The sequence below is a fragment of the Daktulosphaira vitifoliae genome, unplaced genomic scaffold, assembly GCF_025091365.1.
Source record: "Daktulosphaira vitifoliae isolate Bord-2020 unplaced genomic scaffold, ASM2509136v1 Scaffold_4, whole genome shotgun sequence".
Lineage (NCBI taxonomy): Eukaryota > Metazoa > Arthropoda > Insecta > Hemiptera > Phylloxeridae > Daktulosphaira > Daktulosphaira vitifoliae.
In genome coordinates, this window is record NW_026099575.1 from 30,417,140 (window position 1) to 30,436,051 (window position 18,912).

Genomic DNA, 18,912 nt, shown 5'->3' on the forward strand with positions numbered 1-18,912 from the left:
TTTACACAAGAGCTTTCATTTTATATGTTATAATAAATAAAAAAATAAAATTAATTATATTACTATTATTGTTCTCAAGTATCATTCGGGTTAAACTCAAAATTAAAACTTAATACTCATTTAATGTATTTTTCAATATAAATTATTTTTTGTAATATATTTTACTATGTTTTAGTTGAAATGATAGAACGACCTGATGATATACTAATAAAACGATTCGAGGAAATTAAACTTCAAAATTCTAATTTATCTATGCGAGAATTCAGCCCTATAGAAATTAACCAATTACGTGATGGCATCATAAATAATACAATTTCTGATGCAAATATATGCGCAAGATATTANGATGCAAATCTATGCGCAAGATATTACTACCTTCGACGAGGACAAATTCCTGATGAAGAACTCTTACGGGACATAAGTGTCTTACCAGATTTTTATAAGTTTCACCCGTTAGCTGTAGGACTACGTTATTTAATTCATACTTTTCCTAGTGATATCCAACTCGAACATTGTTTTTATATGACAACGTTCAAGCTTGATCTAAGTACTGAAGAAACAGATATGTTACGTCACTATTATGACCGAAATGGTTATAATAGTGAACTAGAAATATCAATGCGATCTAAGTATCGTGAATTAACATTTATTTAATACATTAATAAAATCAACAGATATTTTATTGTTAATAATGACATTTTAAAATTGACCATTAGTTAAACTATATTTTCTTTAAATCATTTATAAAATTAGTATTATTAAAAATAATTTCTCAAAGATAATGCGACTTAATGATAAATGCACCTAAACTTCAAGATATTTCAGTTTAAGATCAATGATAGCATAAAAATGGAGTTTAATGTTTGTGCTGTTAATAATGATAATTATAATTCTATTGCAAACACAAATTATTCTTCAAATGGTCTACATAGGTATAATAATCATAAATTTATATTTTCTTTTAGATTGGCAACATGAAGTGCATATATTTTAAAAGAGAATTCATTGTTCATTACTTTAATTTCTTCCAGGTATCTTTTTTCAATTAATGTTATTTCTTCATCGGTTAAATTATTTTTTTCATTTAAATCAGTCGTAGTTGAACTTTTATTTTTTTTTAAGTCAGTGTAATTATTAAATTGTTCCAACAACCAATGTCTATCGAATTCAGTAGAAATATGTTCGAAATTTTGATCAGTTAAGAAACTTAATGCATGTAAGCAAACAAATAATCCGCAATCGTAATTATTTTTTTGTTGTAATGCGTTAGAAGCTTTAACTAATTCCCATTCATTAATATTTAACATAAAATCTGTTCCATTGCAATAGCTTGAGATAGTGTAAAATAAAAACAACATTCTTAATAAAGTACTAAAATGTATTGTTAAGTCGGATTTCATAATAAGAAATGAATCTAAAATAATTATCTTTTTCTGTTTAATGTGAATAATTCCTAAAATCCAATGACAGCCATTCAAGGGATCTGTATTTATGCTTATTATTATCATATCTTTTTTTAGAATATCAGATAATGAAGAAATATTTTTTAAAATTGAATAGTCTTTAATCAAAAAAAATGAATATATGCCTGATGGAATGTAATCGACAGAATTTTCTTTTTCGTTAGATATAATCAAATAATTAATAATATCATCCATAACATTTGATTGTATCCATTCTTGAGATATTAATGATTCATTGTCTGGATAGTATGGTTTAACCCAACCAAGTTCGTCTGACATTAAATAAATATTATTTAGTTAAAAAAATGTTAATTTATTTAATTTAATATCTAAAATGTTTAATTTAATTTTAAAATCTTGATTTAAGTAAAGATTTTTGAGTAATAAATAATAAAGTGTGCAATATGATTAATGTCTTACACCTATTTATAGTTAAATAAAAATTTTTATCCATTAAATAGTATACATAGGAAAGAAGTCATTTTGTTATAATTAATATAACTTGACCAATGGTAGTCTAACAGTGGAGAAAAGGTGAGTAGGATGGATCATCCTTATTTCATTTCTTAAATTTAAAAAATACAGAAGACAAATACTAGAAGACATAAAAAAAAACTGAAAATGTTTAATGTCTACAGTAGAATATGCTATATTACGTTGTCATCAGAAAATAGCTTTAAGAGATTACAAAGATTATGGACCAATATGTTTTGATAATATTATGTACAATACTCTATTGAAATTTTTTATTTTTTAATACAAAGTATTAGAAAAATTAAATTTTTCAAGAATGTCTTAGCTATTATATAAAAACTGAATAATGCTTTTGTAGTTAACTCCTATTTTAGTAAGTAATCCATTCATGTTAAGCAAATTAAAATGAAGAAAATGTCCGTGCAATATTTAAGTAAAAAACTAAATATTTCGATTAAATAAAAAATTTTTAGAGAACGACTCAAAAAATAAACATTTTAGTAATAGAACTCAAAGTGAAATAATAGAATCATGAATCAGTTAATGAATTAGGATATTTTCTGTATTATTTTTTGAAACAACTGATGTTTCTACAAAATAACAACTGTTTTTATGTGTTAGATATTTAACAAGGTCTGGTGAAAACATAAGTATGTACTAAACTTTTTTTTAAATTTATTGAAATTTAAAGTTTTACAGGAGGAACTGTAGCTTCAGTTTTTCTTAATAATAATAGTCGTTTAAATAATAATCAATTATTAAAAATCAATTGATGTGAACTTTTGTTGAATTTAAGGTTTAAAAAGTATTGGAAAAATAAGATGATACAATTAATATAAGATAGAAGATATATAAAAATATAATTGATACTATACTATAGTATAGTATTTAAGTATAATTTTATTAGTTTAAATAAAAATAGATTAGTTTAATAAATGTTCTAACCTGGTGATTTTTTTTCATCTGAAAAAAATTGTTTTACATTGAGTGATATAAGATTAAAAGTATAGTATTATACATTTAAAATTTGCTTAAGTTTTTTCTTTATTAATGTTAAAGATGTATTTTGGGAAAGTCTCAAGGTTACACCCTTCCCACGGAACAATGACTTAAAGTACAAAAGTAACGGTAGCACAGTGATGTTGCGGTACAGTGGGGACATGGCATAGTTGGGATACGTATAGATGATATCTGACAGTAATTAAAACTTCTACGTGCACGATCTCCTACATTGTCTACAATCACATCTGCCGTCCTCATATCGCATTCAATTTTTTAGAGAAATTTAATTAAAACTCAATTTTAATGACTTTAATTTTGTCCTAAAATAATTGGTTGTGTTACCCAACACTTACCAATAAGTGAACACCATTGGTATAACTAAATATTTAAACAAATTGCACGATTTAAATGGCAAAAATAAAAAAACTAATATTAACATCAAAATATGATATGAACAAACAAAATTTTATTTCAGTTACTTGGCTTTCTTGATTTTTAAAAAAAAATTAATCGAATAAGTTTGTTTATTATTTTATATCGCTAAAGTATTACAATTTTTAAGTAGATTTAATATTAAAAATATTAGAAGTTAATATGTCATAATGGATTTATCATATAGTTTTAAAATTCTATAAATCCTATATTGTTCAATAACTAGATAAATTACCCTATAAACTACATAAAATTGAAGAATCATTATTAATTTCAAAGAGAAGGATAAATAAGAAAAATTTTTACACTTTCTATCTGAGATACAATTACAATTTTAAACCCCTCCCCAAAAAATTTTTTTTGAAAATATATTTATGTAGTGATTTATTAAGGTGTCGTACGTCGGTAGTGCCCCAACGTAGACACAAAAGTTTATTAATGTTTTATATATATATATATTGACGACGAGTTCGTCGTTCGAGCTCTTCTCGAGTCCTCCTGTTGGATAAACTGATCAGCCCCAATCTCTCTAATTAGTGGACTACTAAAGGGGTAGAGTTTAGACCCGTCAGCACAGTCTAGCTCAAAAGTAGCAGACTGAAGGGTGGCTCCTTGTCAGCCACCAGCACAACTACCTTTTTACTATACCCACTAAAGGACGGTTAAGCCCAAACACTAGCCAGCTCGTACACTAATTATTAAGATTGACTAAAGGACTAGCAGTCCAACCTAGACTCTAGCCGCACACACACACACAAATTTCGAGAACACCGTGAATATAAAATATTTGCGCTTAGCCCAGATTTTTAAATAGTTATTTTATTTACGAAATGTATTAAACACAAAGTCAAATATAATATAATAATTTAACACAAAAATTAATTAAATCTTACAAAAGTATAAAGTTATTCTTACATCAACGACCTAACCCGTAACTAGACGTTTCTTCGACAAAACGTCCAGTCTCGTCTCGCCCAGTATCGTCCCCCTATACTTTTCATGTTTCCCTTTTATATTCTTTTTCCCACCATTATTAATTTGCTTACCCTGCATTTCCCTTTTATATGGAATTATTATATTGCTTAAGAGTTCAAAAATTGCTTACTACTATTGAAAAGCTTATATTATACTAAAATCGACGTAATTCAATACTTCCTCATCTAATTACTACAAAGGATAATTAATGAATACATAATAACTAGTGTCTTTACCTGCTGTCTTAGAGAGAAATTGGTTAGATCTTGAAAATTTTTCTTAAAAATTGAAATAACAAAAATAAAATAATTATTTTGAACTAAAATTATAATTTTTAATTATACCATATTTTTCAATTTATTAAAGATAGTTTTTTACCATTTTTTTTTGAACATTCTTCATCTTCTATTAATATGTCAAACAAAATATTATTCGTAAGTATCACTTAGAAGCATAAAATTTAATAATAATGAAAAATAATCGCTAAATTAGGAATATTTTTCGGAGGAAGGCCTGAATGATGTATGTTGATCAATATCATCCTTCTTTGAAAAAATTATTCATACTAGGAAAAAATATTAAATTTTTTTATAATAACTTTTATTTTGTGGTTATTTTCCAATATACCCGCGCTTAACCTTAAGTCTATATTTAAAATGGTAGTAACTCCCTAATTAATGAGTGAAAAGTTGTTCTCGGCTAGTTTTTTTCTTAGTTGGATCATTTTTAATTTTATAAGCTAGTGACCTAGGGGTATTTTCTAAATCATCCTTATTATTTTATGGACATTTTATTAAAATCAAAAATAAAGTATCATTGATGCCAGGATTCATAAGTCAACTCTGTAAAGATTCATAATATTCAAAACACAATAATTTATATAATCGATCCATATTTAATTTAATTCAAATTAAAAATAATGTTGTAAAACCTCTGTATGATTGAGTCATTGAAAAATTGATTTTTAAGAATAGTCTATTTAATATATAACATTGAACACAAGCCGTTCTCTATAATACTCTATTCTCTTTTTTAAATATTCACGCACTAAAATAAAGGAAAATTTGGTTAGATTTGTTTTATTTTATTATTCGTAAATGAATTTACTTATTCTTCTTCTTCCTCGCTTTAATCCAAACTACTTGAAGTCGGCAATCCTTATCCTAAACTTCCACTTGACAAAATCTTCCACATCCTCTACGCTCACATCAGATGTCCTCATATCGCATTCAATAACATCTCTCCATCTTTTTTTTAGTCTTCCTCTACCACTTCTTCCTTCAACATTCATTTCTATAACTGTTCTTCCAGCTTCCGGTTCTTCTTTTCTCATAACATGGCCAAACCATCTAAGTATATTTTCTCTCATCTTATCCACGATTGACGCTACATTTATACTCCCTTTTATATGCTCGTTCCATATCCTATCTTCTCTAGTCACTCCATTCATCCAAATTTAGTTTTTTTAATTAATTAATAGAATATTTTGATTTTTAAGGTTATCTCTAACCTTACACTAAATATGACAAATACAAAAATATTACATCTAAGAAATTGTTTTCAAAAAAATATCTATAAAAAAATAAAGGTCATGACGTAATTTTTCGTAGTACTACAATTTCGATGTAAAATAGAAAAAAAATATTTCAATGTATTTTATTAAAGTTTTATATTAAACTAAAATATATTGCAGTGAATTTTTTTTTTACTAAATTGGCTTTAGAGAATCCTTGATATTTTTTTCTGTACTCCCGAATGACCTATATAATAAATAAATGATTATTTAATGAACAATAATAGAGAGTATAGTAATAATTGAATTACATATAATTACGTGCAATGTGTATTGTTTTTGATTTTCATATTTAGTAAATTTCATATTAAATTCCTTCATTAGCTTTACTCCTCATTGTGCTGCGTCGTAAACTACTGCCAAGCCTTTATAAATATTTTTTCTATTGATAATTTATTGTTTTGTTATGAACATTAATATTTATTTGTTTCCAACATTCTGGTTTTCCATTTATAAATGTAGAATTGATTTGAAAACTTTGGAAAAATTATTTTGAATTCGGCGATATTAAATTAAAAGTGAGATCTTTATTTATAAAATCTGTAAAGTCGATGGTTTTTAAAATTAATTTTTTTAAGATCTCCTTCAAATTCTACATCTTTTTCGATATTTATGAAGTGCACGATTTGGTTCCCCATTCGTTTCTTTATATTTAAATGAATTTAAACAATAGATAACATGTTTCCTCTCCAAGGTACCATAAATGGTTTAAAAATCTATAGTGAATTCAGCTACTTGTACATCCTCAGATCTATATTCATCAAGTACTTTTAAAAATTAAATGTCACTTTATGGATCAATAGCATTTAGTGTCATAAACCAATATTTTATACAGCATTGTACAGCAAAACAATATATTATTTTTAATGATTTTAATTTAAATGGAATGAGATAATATTGTTTTTGGGACATTAACTCTTTGAGGCAATCAATTGCTTTACACATAAATAGCCAAATGATACGCGCCTGGTTTTCAAAAATTAAATAAGTGGTATTCCCCCTAAAAATATAATTACCAACTTCTAAAATTCTCTGTAGTATCTCATCTCTTGGTAGATTTTTATTTAAAGTTCTTGCAAAGAACGTTAAAATATGTGTATTTAATGTATCTTTAAGCTCAATATTACTAGAAAATATACAAAAAGTTTTATCAATTTTATTCAAACCATTTTTAAATTTTTCTAAAAATATTGATACCTAAATCAGACGTAGATGTTAATTTAGAGTACGAAAATATAGCTTGTAAAATTATCTCAAACATATAATGTTTGTATACATGCAAAAAATAAAATTGATTTATATAACTTTTGTTCCAAGAATACAGTAAAACTGTTTAAACGACCACTATTACATGCCGTTGTATCAAATGCTTGAACTTTTTCTAAAAGCTCCCAATCATTTAGAGTGTCATAAACAGCAGATGTAATCTCACTATTTTTTTCTGATATAAGTTCAGGTATTCCAAGAAGTTATTCAGTATTCGGAGCTGTAAAAATGATTGGAACCTGTTAACATTTTTATACCAGTTAAAATAGGAAATATTTTTAAATCTCAATGAAGTACTACATAAGGAAAATTTAAAAAGTACACGTTTTTCTAATATCAGTGGCTAATTGAATTAGAAAATATTCGTGGCTCTTTTTTATCGAACTATTATTAATCAAATAATCATTTAAATGATTATTAAACTATTCAGCGAAGGCTATAATTATTACAAATGTATTGCATCTTTGTCACTGACCTTACACTCATCTAAGGCTGATGCTAATCAGTTCGTCATTAAGTCTTTAATGTCACTTTTTCTTTTTTTTTGGAAGTAGTTCATTTGAGCTATCATTTACATAATTTTTATCATTAGAATAGTAGTCTGGTATTTCAGTCCAAACAAAATCAATGTTACGAAATGGACCTATATTTAAGAATAGTGTATTAGAACATTTTACAAAATATATAACATTTAATATGAATTATTTTATATAATTTAATTTTTAAATTACATATTTATATTTCGATGTATTTTAACTTACCAGGATTTTTTTTTTTTTAAGGACTGGTCGTTACTTGAGTTCAACTCTCTTATCTTCAATACCGGATAACTTTTTATCATCCTGCCATATAACCAACGCGATATTAGGCTTATCCTTCAAAGATAATTTTCAAAATCAATTTCATTGTTCGTTTGAGTTTCACTCTTTCTAAGTTTATTTTTTTTACTAATCAACGCCAAATTTTTCATCAAGTTTTACTTTTTTTTATAATATTACAATAGTCAAACATAAGTGTTCTTTTCCTATCCCAAAATAATGAATTAGAATAGAACTTGTAACGTCACAAACTTTAATGTGGACCGTTTATAAATTTTGTTATGTATACTTATTTAATTTTCTTATCACGCGAGAGATTGCACGAATGAATATCATTCTGACACAGTGGTGTCAGCAATTCATTATTTTTGTCGCTGACCGCTAGATAAGGCGACAAAAGACAAATATAATTAAAATCAAATTGTTTTCGGTTTTAATCCCTCCCAAAAAGACTGGCCGTTATCGATTTGAAATTGCCGTTAGATCGGTGTTATGAAAGAAGATCTTTCTTCTATCATTAACCGTACTAGAGTGCACATCTTTGTTGTTTTCTTGTCACTATTAATTTCAATCACAGAATAGAGCCGCCAAAAGTGAACAGCCAGATCTTTTTGGCGAATCATCCAGATCATTGCATGTGTCTCTTCGGAGACCGCGTATCGTTTTCTTTTTTATAATTATATTTTTGTAATGAGCTGTATTTTATTAATTGCTCTATTTCATTTTCATATTATTATAAATCATATTAATTTTATTTATGCGTGGAGAGCACGTGTTTATTTTTTCTTCTAGCCAACACTAAGAAGCGAGTGTCCAGACGGCTCCTGATAATGGTGATGGTGATCTTTGCTACTATAACTAGTCATGTAAGTGGTAACCAGGTTGTTGTTGCAGGCCAACAAAAAGCCCACTTGCAAACTATCATACTATCATAACTAAATATTAAGAGGCGCATATTACAAAATAAATGCTTAGACAATGTCTGTTCGAAGGTAATTTATTACTAGTAATTTCCTTACACATATTACTTATGAGATATAAGTTGATAATAATTCATGACATTTAATTCATTTTTTAATTAAATTAAATTTTATAAAAACCACTACACGTTTTTAGATACATTCTATATATAAGTTAGGCTAACCATTGATTAAAATATATGCAATGCTTATAGTTATAATTTTTAAAGGCTATATATTTAATAAAAAAAATTTGCTATAAATACTGCTATTAATTAAAAGTACTTTATGTCAAATAACCAAGATATAATTTTATCATTGACAAAACAAATATATATAAATGGAAAATGCTTGATTGAATTAAGATAAACATAGTTTTGAACCAAGCACATTGAAATATTCATATTTTTTCAATTTTTACACCGATAAATTTGTAGTACAACGAAAAATTACGTTATGACCTTTTTTTATAGATAATTTTTTGAAAATAATTTCTTATATGCAATATTTTTGTATTTGTAATATTTATAGAGATAAATGTTAAAGATCAAAAAATTCTTTTAAATAATTAAAAAATACTAAATTTCTACGTTTTTATGTCAATTTTCAATTCCTTTGAGTTATGTGAAAAGGTAAACCTAGGTCACTCAATGTTCATTAATATTTTTTGTATAGAACAAAATTTCGAATAAATTTATTTTAAAAAAATAACGAAGTATATATAGGGACCACTCTTATGAACCTATATTCATTAAAAAATTAATTGAATAATGGATAGTCTAAAAAGGTATGTTATAAATCAAATATTAAAAATTTTTAATATAGTCAAAGTATAATTAATCTTATAATATTTTTTTCAAATATCTGTTACTTTACCGTTCACCGATGATCCAAAAAAACAACTAATAAGCTTTTTATCTAAGAAAAAAAACATTAACAATAAGTTCTTTATCCTTACGTTTTATCAAAATAATATCTTAAGCAGTACAATTTTACATTGCGTGAATACAAAATCCTAACATGATTATAGAATCTTTAAATTTAACATAGTAAACAAGAAACAATAAGCTTTTTGTGGCATTATTTCTATAAAAATATTTTTTCAAACCTTTTTATAAAATAGATTTGAAGAAACCGTTGTATATAAAAATAAATCAACTGTCAAAGTAAAAAATTGCATTTTTTTCAAAAAAACAAATCATTTATCAGGCACTTGAGTGACATTTTAAAACAAGTATACAAGAAATTACAAGTATACAAATCATTGTAAAATTTACAGATTTGTATTGAAGTGTTTCTAATGTTAGTGATATTAATAACTATACTATCATCTTTATTTATCTTAACTATACTCCACTATTTTTTTTATGTTTTTGTTTATATATAATACACGAGGGATTAAAATTACAGGTAGCTAATTTGTGTTTTATGACGTCGCCATCACAATCACGGAATGTTTGTTGTTAATTATGACAATCAATAGATATATTTCCTATATTTTTAGTTGGTGTACTTATAAACTCACAACAATGTGCTTTACTACCATTGATAATAAATTCTGCATATCTGTGAACATCGACGTCGTAAAAAACCAATTAGCAACCTGTATTTGTAATCCCTTGTGTATTACATGTATATTAACTCAACATTTGAAATTTTAAAATTATATATCTAATAAACGAATAAAGTTCAATTAAAAATTCCAATTACTATTAAATTAAAAACTCTAAATTTATTTATTAAATTCAAAATATGTGTTCGTATTTAAAAAAAACAATGTTGACACCCTTACAAGGTATAAGTGATGAACTTAAAAACTGTTACATAGCTAATAATTCAAGAATAATATGTAACTTAATGTCACAAAATAATTTCTATATATATATTTAAATTACTTTCATTCTGCAAGTAAATTAATTAAAAGTCCATTTCTTTATCTTGCCTCATGCTTGGGGCAAGATGAATCTTTCAATGGGGCAAGTTAACATACCATATATTAATCTAAGTTCTGCTAAAAAATATATATGTAGTCCCAAATTAAAAGGAGGTCACCTTCAGTTCTCTTTAGAAATTTTGGTTGTATTATAAAATTATTAATTGTTTGTCTGAATAATTAAAAAAAAAACTGAAGTATAAAATATTCAAAAATAGTCCTCTAAATTGAATATGACTTAATATCCTAAACACTGTTTATTCGCGATTTATTTATCCATTGCATTAATAAAAAAACTTTTATTTATTTTATCAAAATAAAAGAAAAATTAATTTTATCACCCTTAGTTAAAACTATACGCTGTAAAACTATATTATATCGTTCTATTAAAAAAAGTTACAAGTGTGATTTAAAACAAATATATGTTAAATATATTAATATAATATAATACGTTAAATTATTTTCGAAAAATTTGTCATTGTTTGGTTAGTATACAAAAATATTTCCATGAAATGTTCACAACATCACTATATTTATCATTTTATTTTTTTAATCCCTAGATTATCTTGCTCTATTCTTCCCCATTATAAATATTTTTTGATTTTGTATTTATAACTATTTTTAAAATATATTGTCAAAGTATCTTTTATAAATAATCACCTCAAAAGTACTGATTATAATTTAACCTTTTTAAATTCACTTGAAATATTATTATTTATATAATTAACAATTATTTTAACCTAATTTTTTATATTTGACAAATCATTTCTACTTTTTAGCTTTGATGCGAAGCTGAAAAAGTATTGTTTTTACTATTTTATGTTTTTTTTTTTGTGTCTGTTACCACTTTTTCTCAGCTCTCACTGGACCGATTTCTTTTAACGATACGTCAATAGATCACAAATCGTATCTAGTCGAATACACTACCCTCAAAAATTGAAAAAATTTCCCTCGTTCCTCGTAAATGAGGGAAATCTCCAAAAAAATTACAAATTTAAAAATCGCTAATTTTTTCAATTTTATTTACTTAAAATTACCATAACTTTTTTAAAAATGAACAAATCAGTATAATTTTTTTTTATTGATGCTTGAGGTCTTTATCTATCATTTGATAAATTTTTTTTATAAATCTAACCTTTTACCTGACTATATAGAGGGATTCAAAATGACAACTTTTTCACAAAAAATTAACTTTTTCAACTTGACTTTTGAAAATATTCCGGGAAGTCTGACACTTTTATATATATCTTAAATTAAAGCTATTGTAATATGATTTATCACGAGAAAAAAATGTTTGGTCTTTATTTTGTCTTCACAGTGAAAATAGTTACCAAATGCAATTTTTGTGTAAAAATTCTCTACTTTATTTTTACATTTTTAACTTTATAATGCTTTAACTTATTGAAAAGTGTATGGATCAATACAATTTTTTTATAAGAAATAATATTTATATCCGTTTTTCATTCGACATACTTTACCTTAATCAGGGTAAAAATTAGGAAATATCAGATAATGTAGCTATTAGAATAATCCACCAATTTTTTAAAATTAAACACTATTTAAAGATTTGCATTGAATCATTTTTTATGATAATGATTTTAATCACTGTCAGATATCATTATACTTTACCCAACTATGCCAAGTCACCACTGTGCCATGACCCCCCTTTACTGGGTATTTGGTTATTTAAATTATAATTACAGAAAAATACGATAGAATAAACATGTTTGATATTTAGTTTTATAGTTTCGATGCGAAGATGAGATGGTATTAATTTTACTACGATGTTTTTTTAAATATTTAAATTTTTTTTTTTGTGTTGAAATTTTTGATTTTATATTTTACATTTTTAACTTTAAAATGCTATAACTGATTAAAACATGTATGAATCAATACCTATTTTTGATGAAAAATTATATTTATATAGTTCTTTCATTCAACACACCTAAGTTTTTTAAGTAGAACCATTTATCATTATATATTTATAAATTATAAATATATGTATATTGAAAGATTAAATTTCTAGACTCTTATGAATGCTCTCCACCACGGAAATCTTTAGTAAATGGCGAAAGATTTATGTGTATTGAGAGGAAAACGGAGACAGAAATGATGTGTGGAATATATTTGTTAGTTGTGTAAAGAACACTGCAAAGGAGATTGTTGGTGAGAGTAGGAGTAAAATGCCAGGAAACAAGGAAATCTGGTGGTAAGATGAAGACATTCAAAAAATCATAAAAATTAAGAAAAAGCAATCCGAAGTATGACAGAAGAGCAAAAGGAGAGAAGATTGGATAGTCTATATAAACGCATGTACATAGAAGCCAAGTGTGTAGTAAGGAAGGCGAAGTTTAAGAGGTATGATAGGCTAGGAACAAAGGAAAACGAGAAAGAAATGTATAGACTTACAAATGTAAGAGTGATAAGATCTAAAGATTATCATTATATAAGGTGTAAAAAGTGTTGATAATAAGGTACTCTTAAGTGATGATGATGTGACAAAAAAGTGGAAAGAGTACTTTGAAAAATTACTGAATGAGGAGTACCCAAAAGAGACATTAGAGGATATCTCGTGGAATGAGGGACTGGTAGATTTAATTAGTGAGAAAGAGATATGGGAGGCTGTGGCATCAATGAAAAAGAATAAAGCAGTGAGATCAGATAAAGTGCCAGTAAAAGAATGGAAAATATTAGGCGGTGTTGGCATATGGTGGTTGAAGGAACTTTTAAATAAAATCTTATTAGATGGTAAAGTTCAAAGGAATGGAGGAATAGTATTATGGTGCCGATATTTAAAGGTAAAGGTGACATACAGGGGTGTAGAAATTATTGAGGCATAAAGCTTATGAGTCATAGTATGGAAATTTGGGAAAAGATAATAGATTAGAAAATAAGAAATGAGACATCGGTATCTAAAAACCAGTTTGGATTTATGCCTGGTGAGTCAACAATGGAGCCAGTATTTTGTGTGAGGCATTTAATAGAAAAGTTTAAGGAAAAGAAGAAAAAGCTGTGTATGGTATTTATAGATTTGGAGAAAGCGTATGATAGAGTGCCGAGAGAGGTTTTAAAGTGAGCATTAATGAGAAAAGGAGTCCTGAAAAGGTACATTAATATAATAAAAGAAATGTTTAATGGAACTTGTATCAAGGTAAAAAGCTTAGGAGGAGTATCAGAAGATTTTCGGGTAAGAGTAGGTGTGCACCAAGGTTCTGCTTTAAGCCCTTACTAATTTTTTATAGTGATGGATGAAATTACTAGAGAAATACAAGGAGAGGTGCCGTGGTGCATGTTGTTTGCTGACGATATAGTGCTAATAGGTGAAAATAGAGAGGAAATTAATCAAAGGCTAGAAGTGTGGAGATCAACTCTCAAAAAAAGGGGTTTAAGAATAAGTAGGAGTAAGGTAGAGTAAATAGAGTACGAGTTTGATAAAGGAGAACACGAGGTAGATGAAATATGTAGACTAGTGACAATAGGCGAGGACATGATTGGAGAGGTGGAAAGTTTTATAAAGAAGATATATATATATATATATTCATATATTACAAATTATAAAACTTTTAATCAGTACATAAATAAGGACATAGAAGATCATGTAGTTTTTGGAATAATCTATCAATTTTTTAAAATTAAACACTATCTATAAATTTGCCTTTTTTATGATAGTGATTTTAATCATTAACAGATATCATTATACTTGACCCAACTATGCCACGTTCCCACTGTGCTTCGATCCCACTGTAGTTTTTTTTTTTTATAGTATTCTTGTTCAAATTTATTTTAAATCTTAAACTCAACGAATAAGTACCATATGTTATTTTTAAGTTTTGATAAAAAAAATAATAATTCTATTTGGATAGGTGATATTTATTTATAGAAAACAAGATAACTCGTTGATATTCCCTCTTTTCCTGTACTATTATATTACCTTTATTCATATGTTTATTTAATCCTCGTGATCCGGATACTATTAAAAAAATGTATTTATTGTTAGTTAAATTTAAAATTAAATAATCTTAGGCAAAAAATTATTACCATTACTGAAGTTTACAAAAAATATCATTAAGATGATTGTAAAATAATAAACATGCTGTAAAATAAATTTTAATTTTAATTTTTATAAATTAAAAAATTATCATTTTGTTAATTTTTATTACTTACAGAACATTTTTTTAATGTAAAATGTACTTTTAAGTTTAACATTTCACTGATAAAAAAAGATTTAAATGAATACAAATAAAATACAAGTCTATAATTTGAAACTAGTTAACAATTTAAAAAACAAGAGTTAATCAGTTTTTTTTTATATTTAAGTAAATACTAAATAAATATTTGTTCTTTATTTAATAAATCACTTTATATTCATTTACCATTTACTCATTTTTAAAATCTTTAAAAAATAATCTTTATGTGAAGTAAAAAAAAAAAAAAATTTATTTTGTGACTCCTCATTTCAAAATACATGCAATGAAACTAGTGAATTATTCTTACGCATACATAGCTGAATTGAGTATAAGTGTATTTTTTAATGAAAAACATACATATTATAAAATAAAATCTGTTTTTTATAAAGACTTAAACGTGATTTTTCTTTTCACGTTGAACTAACACCTCTTATATCATAAGTAATATTAAATATTGTTTTATTTGTTTTTAAATAAGTAAAAATGGGTCATATACTGACAAACTGCGCGATATATGGTAAACTAAACACAATGAGCACTAAACAAATAATTTGAAATACAGTGAATGTAATTTCCAATGACTTAAGATTTACTTTTTTCCTGTTTAATGAAGTTGATAAAACTGAAAAAGCATATTTTTCATGTCAAATGACAAAATATAATTTTTTTAAGTCTTGTTAGTACAAATTTTATAGTTAATATAAACTTTAAGTGAAAAATAGTAACTCTTTGTACTATATTAGTTAATAAAATATAATTCCTATATATTCCTACTACTATTCATTATCAATTTAAGTATCAATATTATGCCAGGTTTTATAATTTAAATGAATAATTTGTATTATTAGATTTTTATGAATATCAAATTTATAAAATATGCACAACGAAATTAAACTTAGATTGTGTGTAGGGAATAGAAGTTTTTACGCTATGAAAGAGATGTTCTCATCAACTTAATTGATTAACATAATTTTATTTTATTTTTAATATTAATATTATTTAAACAATTTTTTTTAGAAATTATGTATGAAATAAATTTTTTTCTTTACGTATTCACAATGCAATAAAATTTTAAACCATTTAAAATTATTCTGACTAAATATCCTATACACATTAACGATACATGTTACTTAAAACATTAATTGAACAATAACCATAATATTCTGTTATTTAAAGAGCAATAAAATTATACTTTATTTCACACTTTTAATATCAGTAGTTTTTATATTTCTATGCTGTCAAACATATCTATTTTTATTGACTAAAATATGAAAAATTAGATAGCTTTTAAATTTACGACATGCTGAATAATAGATAAGAACAATATATTATTATTTTCGAAATATGTTATTATTGCAATTAGTATTGTAAAATCAAATCAATGATACATTTTTACTTGAAAGCCCAATGTTTAAGTAATCTTAAAACGCAAACTATTGATTTTGTAGAACGAATTAGATCAATAAAATTGTTTGAAATTTTTAAAATATTTACAGATATTCCCATGTCTTCATTTTTATGCTGTTGTTTGGAACTCGTTGCCTCAGATATAGTTAATAAACAAGATATCTGACTGGTGATAACTCTTCTATATGTAAACAAAAAGTAGCAGCCATTTTATTGTAGGTATTGGTATTATCATTTTGTTGTCATGATAAGAACTAATACCGGTTGAGTGAAAATATATATTATAATAATATTACTTTTAATCATTTTATTTCATTAATTTCCCATTGTTACGTCGCTATTTAGGGGTTTAGCCTAAATGCTCGTCGACAGTATTCTAAGGGACCAACGGGGGATAGCTGGCTAGGCTATATCTACCTTAGGTACTGAAGTTTCCTATTTAATTTATATTCCCTTAGAGGAACTACCAAGGGTCGNCATTATTCTTGAATTTTTAACTATGTAATACTTTTTAAGTTCATCCCTTATGCCTTGGAAGGGGGTCAACTTTGTTTTTTAAAATGTTAACACATATTTTTAATTTAATAAAATGTTTGAGTTTTTAATTTAATAGTAAATGGCATTTGAATTTTTAATATAACTTAATTCGTTTATTAGATATAATCATTTAAAGTTTCAAATTTTTGAATTAATATACAGGTATAATACACAAGGGATTACAAATACAGGTAGCTAATTGGTTTTTTATAACATCGATATTAGCAGGTACACAGCATTGTTATTATCAATTGTAGTAAGGCACATTGTTATGAGTTTATAAATACACTAACTGACAATACAGAAAGTATATCTATTGATAATCATAATTGATAATAAACAATCCGTGACTGAGACAGCAATGTCATAAAAATCCAATTAGCTACCTGTATTTACAATCCCATGTGTATTATACATGTATATTAACTCAAAATTTTGAAACTTTAAATGTTTATATCTAATAAGCTAATAAAGTTATATTAAAAATTCAAATGCCATTTACTATTAAATTAAAAACTCAAACATTTTATTAAATTAAAAATATGTGTTACCATTTAAAAAAACAAAGTTGACCCCCCTCCAAGGCATAAGGGATGAACTTAAAAAGTATTACATAGTTAAAAATTCAAGAATAATGTGTAACTAAAGATAATAAAACAAAAAAAGGTTTAAATTATTATTATTCTGCGAGTAATTGAGTGGGTTATGATAAAAAAATCACCTTGTATATATGTCTATTAAACGGTACAAGGATGTTATGGGAGACAGAGATATGGGGACATAAAAATGTGATCGTATCACCATATTTTGTATAATAATTAATAGAATGGTTTATGTATGCATTGTAAAAAACTGCATTAACTCAAGAATTGCTACTAAAAATTACGATTGTAAAATGTTTAAAATACCAAAATATTATCCCCGGTTAGTTTTTTTATTATTATAAATTAATAAAAATAATATTTGTATCTTAAAAAATTTTAAATTTATTCAATTATTATAAAACATTGTTACAAAATTGCAACAGAAATGATTTGTTAGACAAATCAATTGATACATTGAATAAATATTATATGGTTTATAATGCTTATTTCAAACCTAATATGTTTTTTAACCCAGAATATTTTTTCAAACAGTCTTAGAGCTTAAATTGTCTGAATGACTTTTAAAATTTTAACTAATTTAAGATGTTGCTCCTGATTAAATAGTCTTATTGCATTTAAACCTGAGAAAACTCTTATAATTTTGAACACTTTAAAGTTGGTAAGATTGATTACGTTGATTTAAGTTTTCCTGCTATAAATGTCCTTATTTATGTATGTGACTATCTACTTAAGAAATCACTAGAAAAACATAATTGTGTATATGTATAAGTGATGTTAAATCTCAAAATCAGTTAGATAAATCTTTTTTTTTTACATATTCTAAAGCTTACCATAATGAAAATTTACTCACTTATGGAAACTTAATTATAAATATATAAAAATATAAAAAAAAAACATAAATAATTAAAATTGTAACGTTACATTTTGAAAAAGATATACACAATTTTAATGTTGAAAAGTGGTCACATATATTTACCTACATAAAAATGATGGACTGATTCTAATCACCTCCCTATATTGACCATGTAAATTTTTATCAGTGTCCATTCTGTTTATTCTGTGGTAATAACGACTGAAGCCAAATAGCCGCCATCTTTTTTGAGACTAAACATATTGATAACGACTGCAATAAATAACTGAGTCGGACTAATTTTCTAAAACATTACTTGGTAACCTATTATATACCAAGAAAAAAGTGATCAAATAATAAAGAAAACATAATAATATATATATATATATAATAGCCATATTTGACATAAGTAGGGTAATATTGGGGTTTCT

The 18,912-nt window shown here is 25.4% G+C and overlaps 2 protein-coding genes and 1 non-coding gene across 5 annotated transcripts in view; 1 reads left to right on the top strand and 2 right to left on the bottom strand.

Moving 5' to 3' along the window:
- Window positions 1–18,912, top strand: part of LOC126905034 (uncharacterized) — an 85,319-nt gene that overhangs the window by 7,843 nt on the left and 58,564 nt on the right. The gene's annotated exons all lie outside the window — the stretch shown is intronic.
- Window positions 732–15,501, bottom strand: LOC126905497 (uncharacterized). Of its 3 annotated transcripts, none has more exons than XM_050685233.1 (9): window positions 15,269–15,501; window positions 15,060–15,105; window positions 14,934–14,988; window positions 14,827–14,865; window positions 9,839–9,880; window positions 4,725–4,751; window positions 4,583–4,624; window positions 2,883–2,900; window positions 732–1,735 (listed from the first exon to the last, which is right to left on the bottom strand). In XM_050685233.1, exons 1-9 carry the CDS (start codon window positions 15,277–15,279, stop codon window positions 942–944), a joined length of 1,074 nt encoding a protein of 357 aa, XP_050541190.1. In that variant the 5' UTR covers window positions 15,280–15,501; the 3' UTR covers window positions 732–941. The 3 variants fall into 3 exon arrangements, with proteins under 3 accessions (XP_050541190.1, XP_050541191.1, XP_050541192.1); XM_050685234.1 differs by having other exon boundaries at window positions 15,390–15,412; XM_050685235.1 differs by lacking the exon at window positions 2,883–2,900.
- On the bottom strand, window positions 12,884–13,001 carry LOC126906444 (U5 spliceosomal RNA). Its single transcript, XR_007704260.1, has one exon. It is a non-coding gene; the product is annotated as a U5 spliceosomal RNA (small nuclear RNA).

Excerpts from the sequence above, each read along its gene's own strand:
- LOC126905497 (XM_050685233.1), bottom strand. Across the intron at positions 14,866-14,933 it reads TTTTGTAAACTTCAGTAATG|TATCCGGATCACGAGGATTA; the intron begins GTAATAATTTTT and ends TTTTTTTAATAG. Across the intron at positions 4,625-4,724 it reads AGAATGTTCAAAAAAAAATG|AAAAATTTTCAAGATCTAAC; the intron begins GTAAAAAACTAT and ends TCAATTTTTAAG.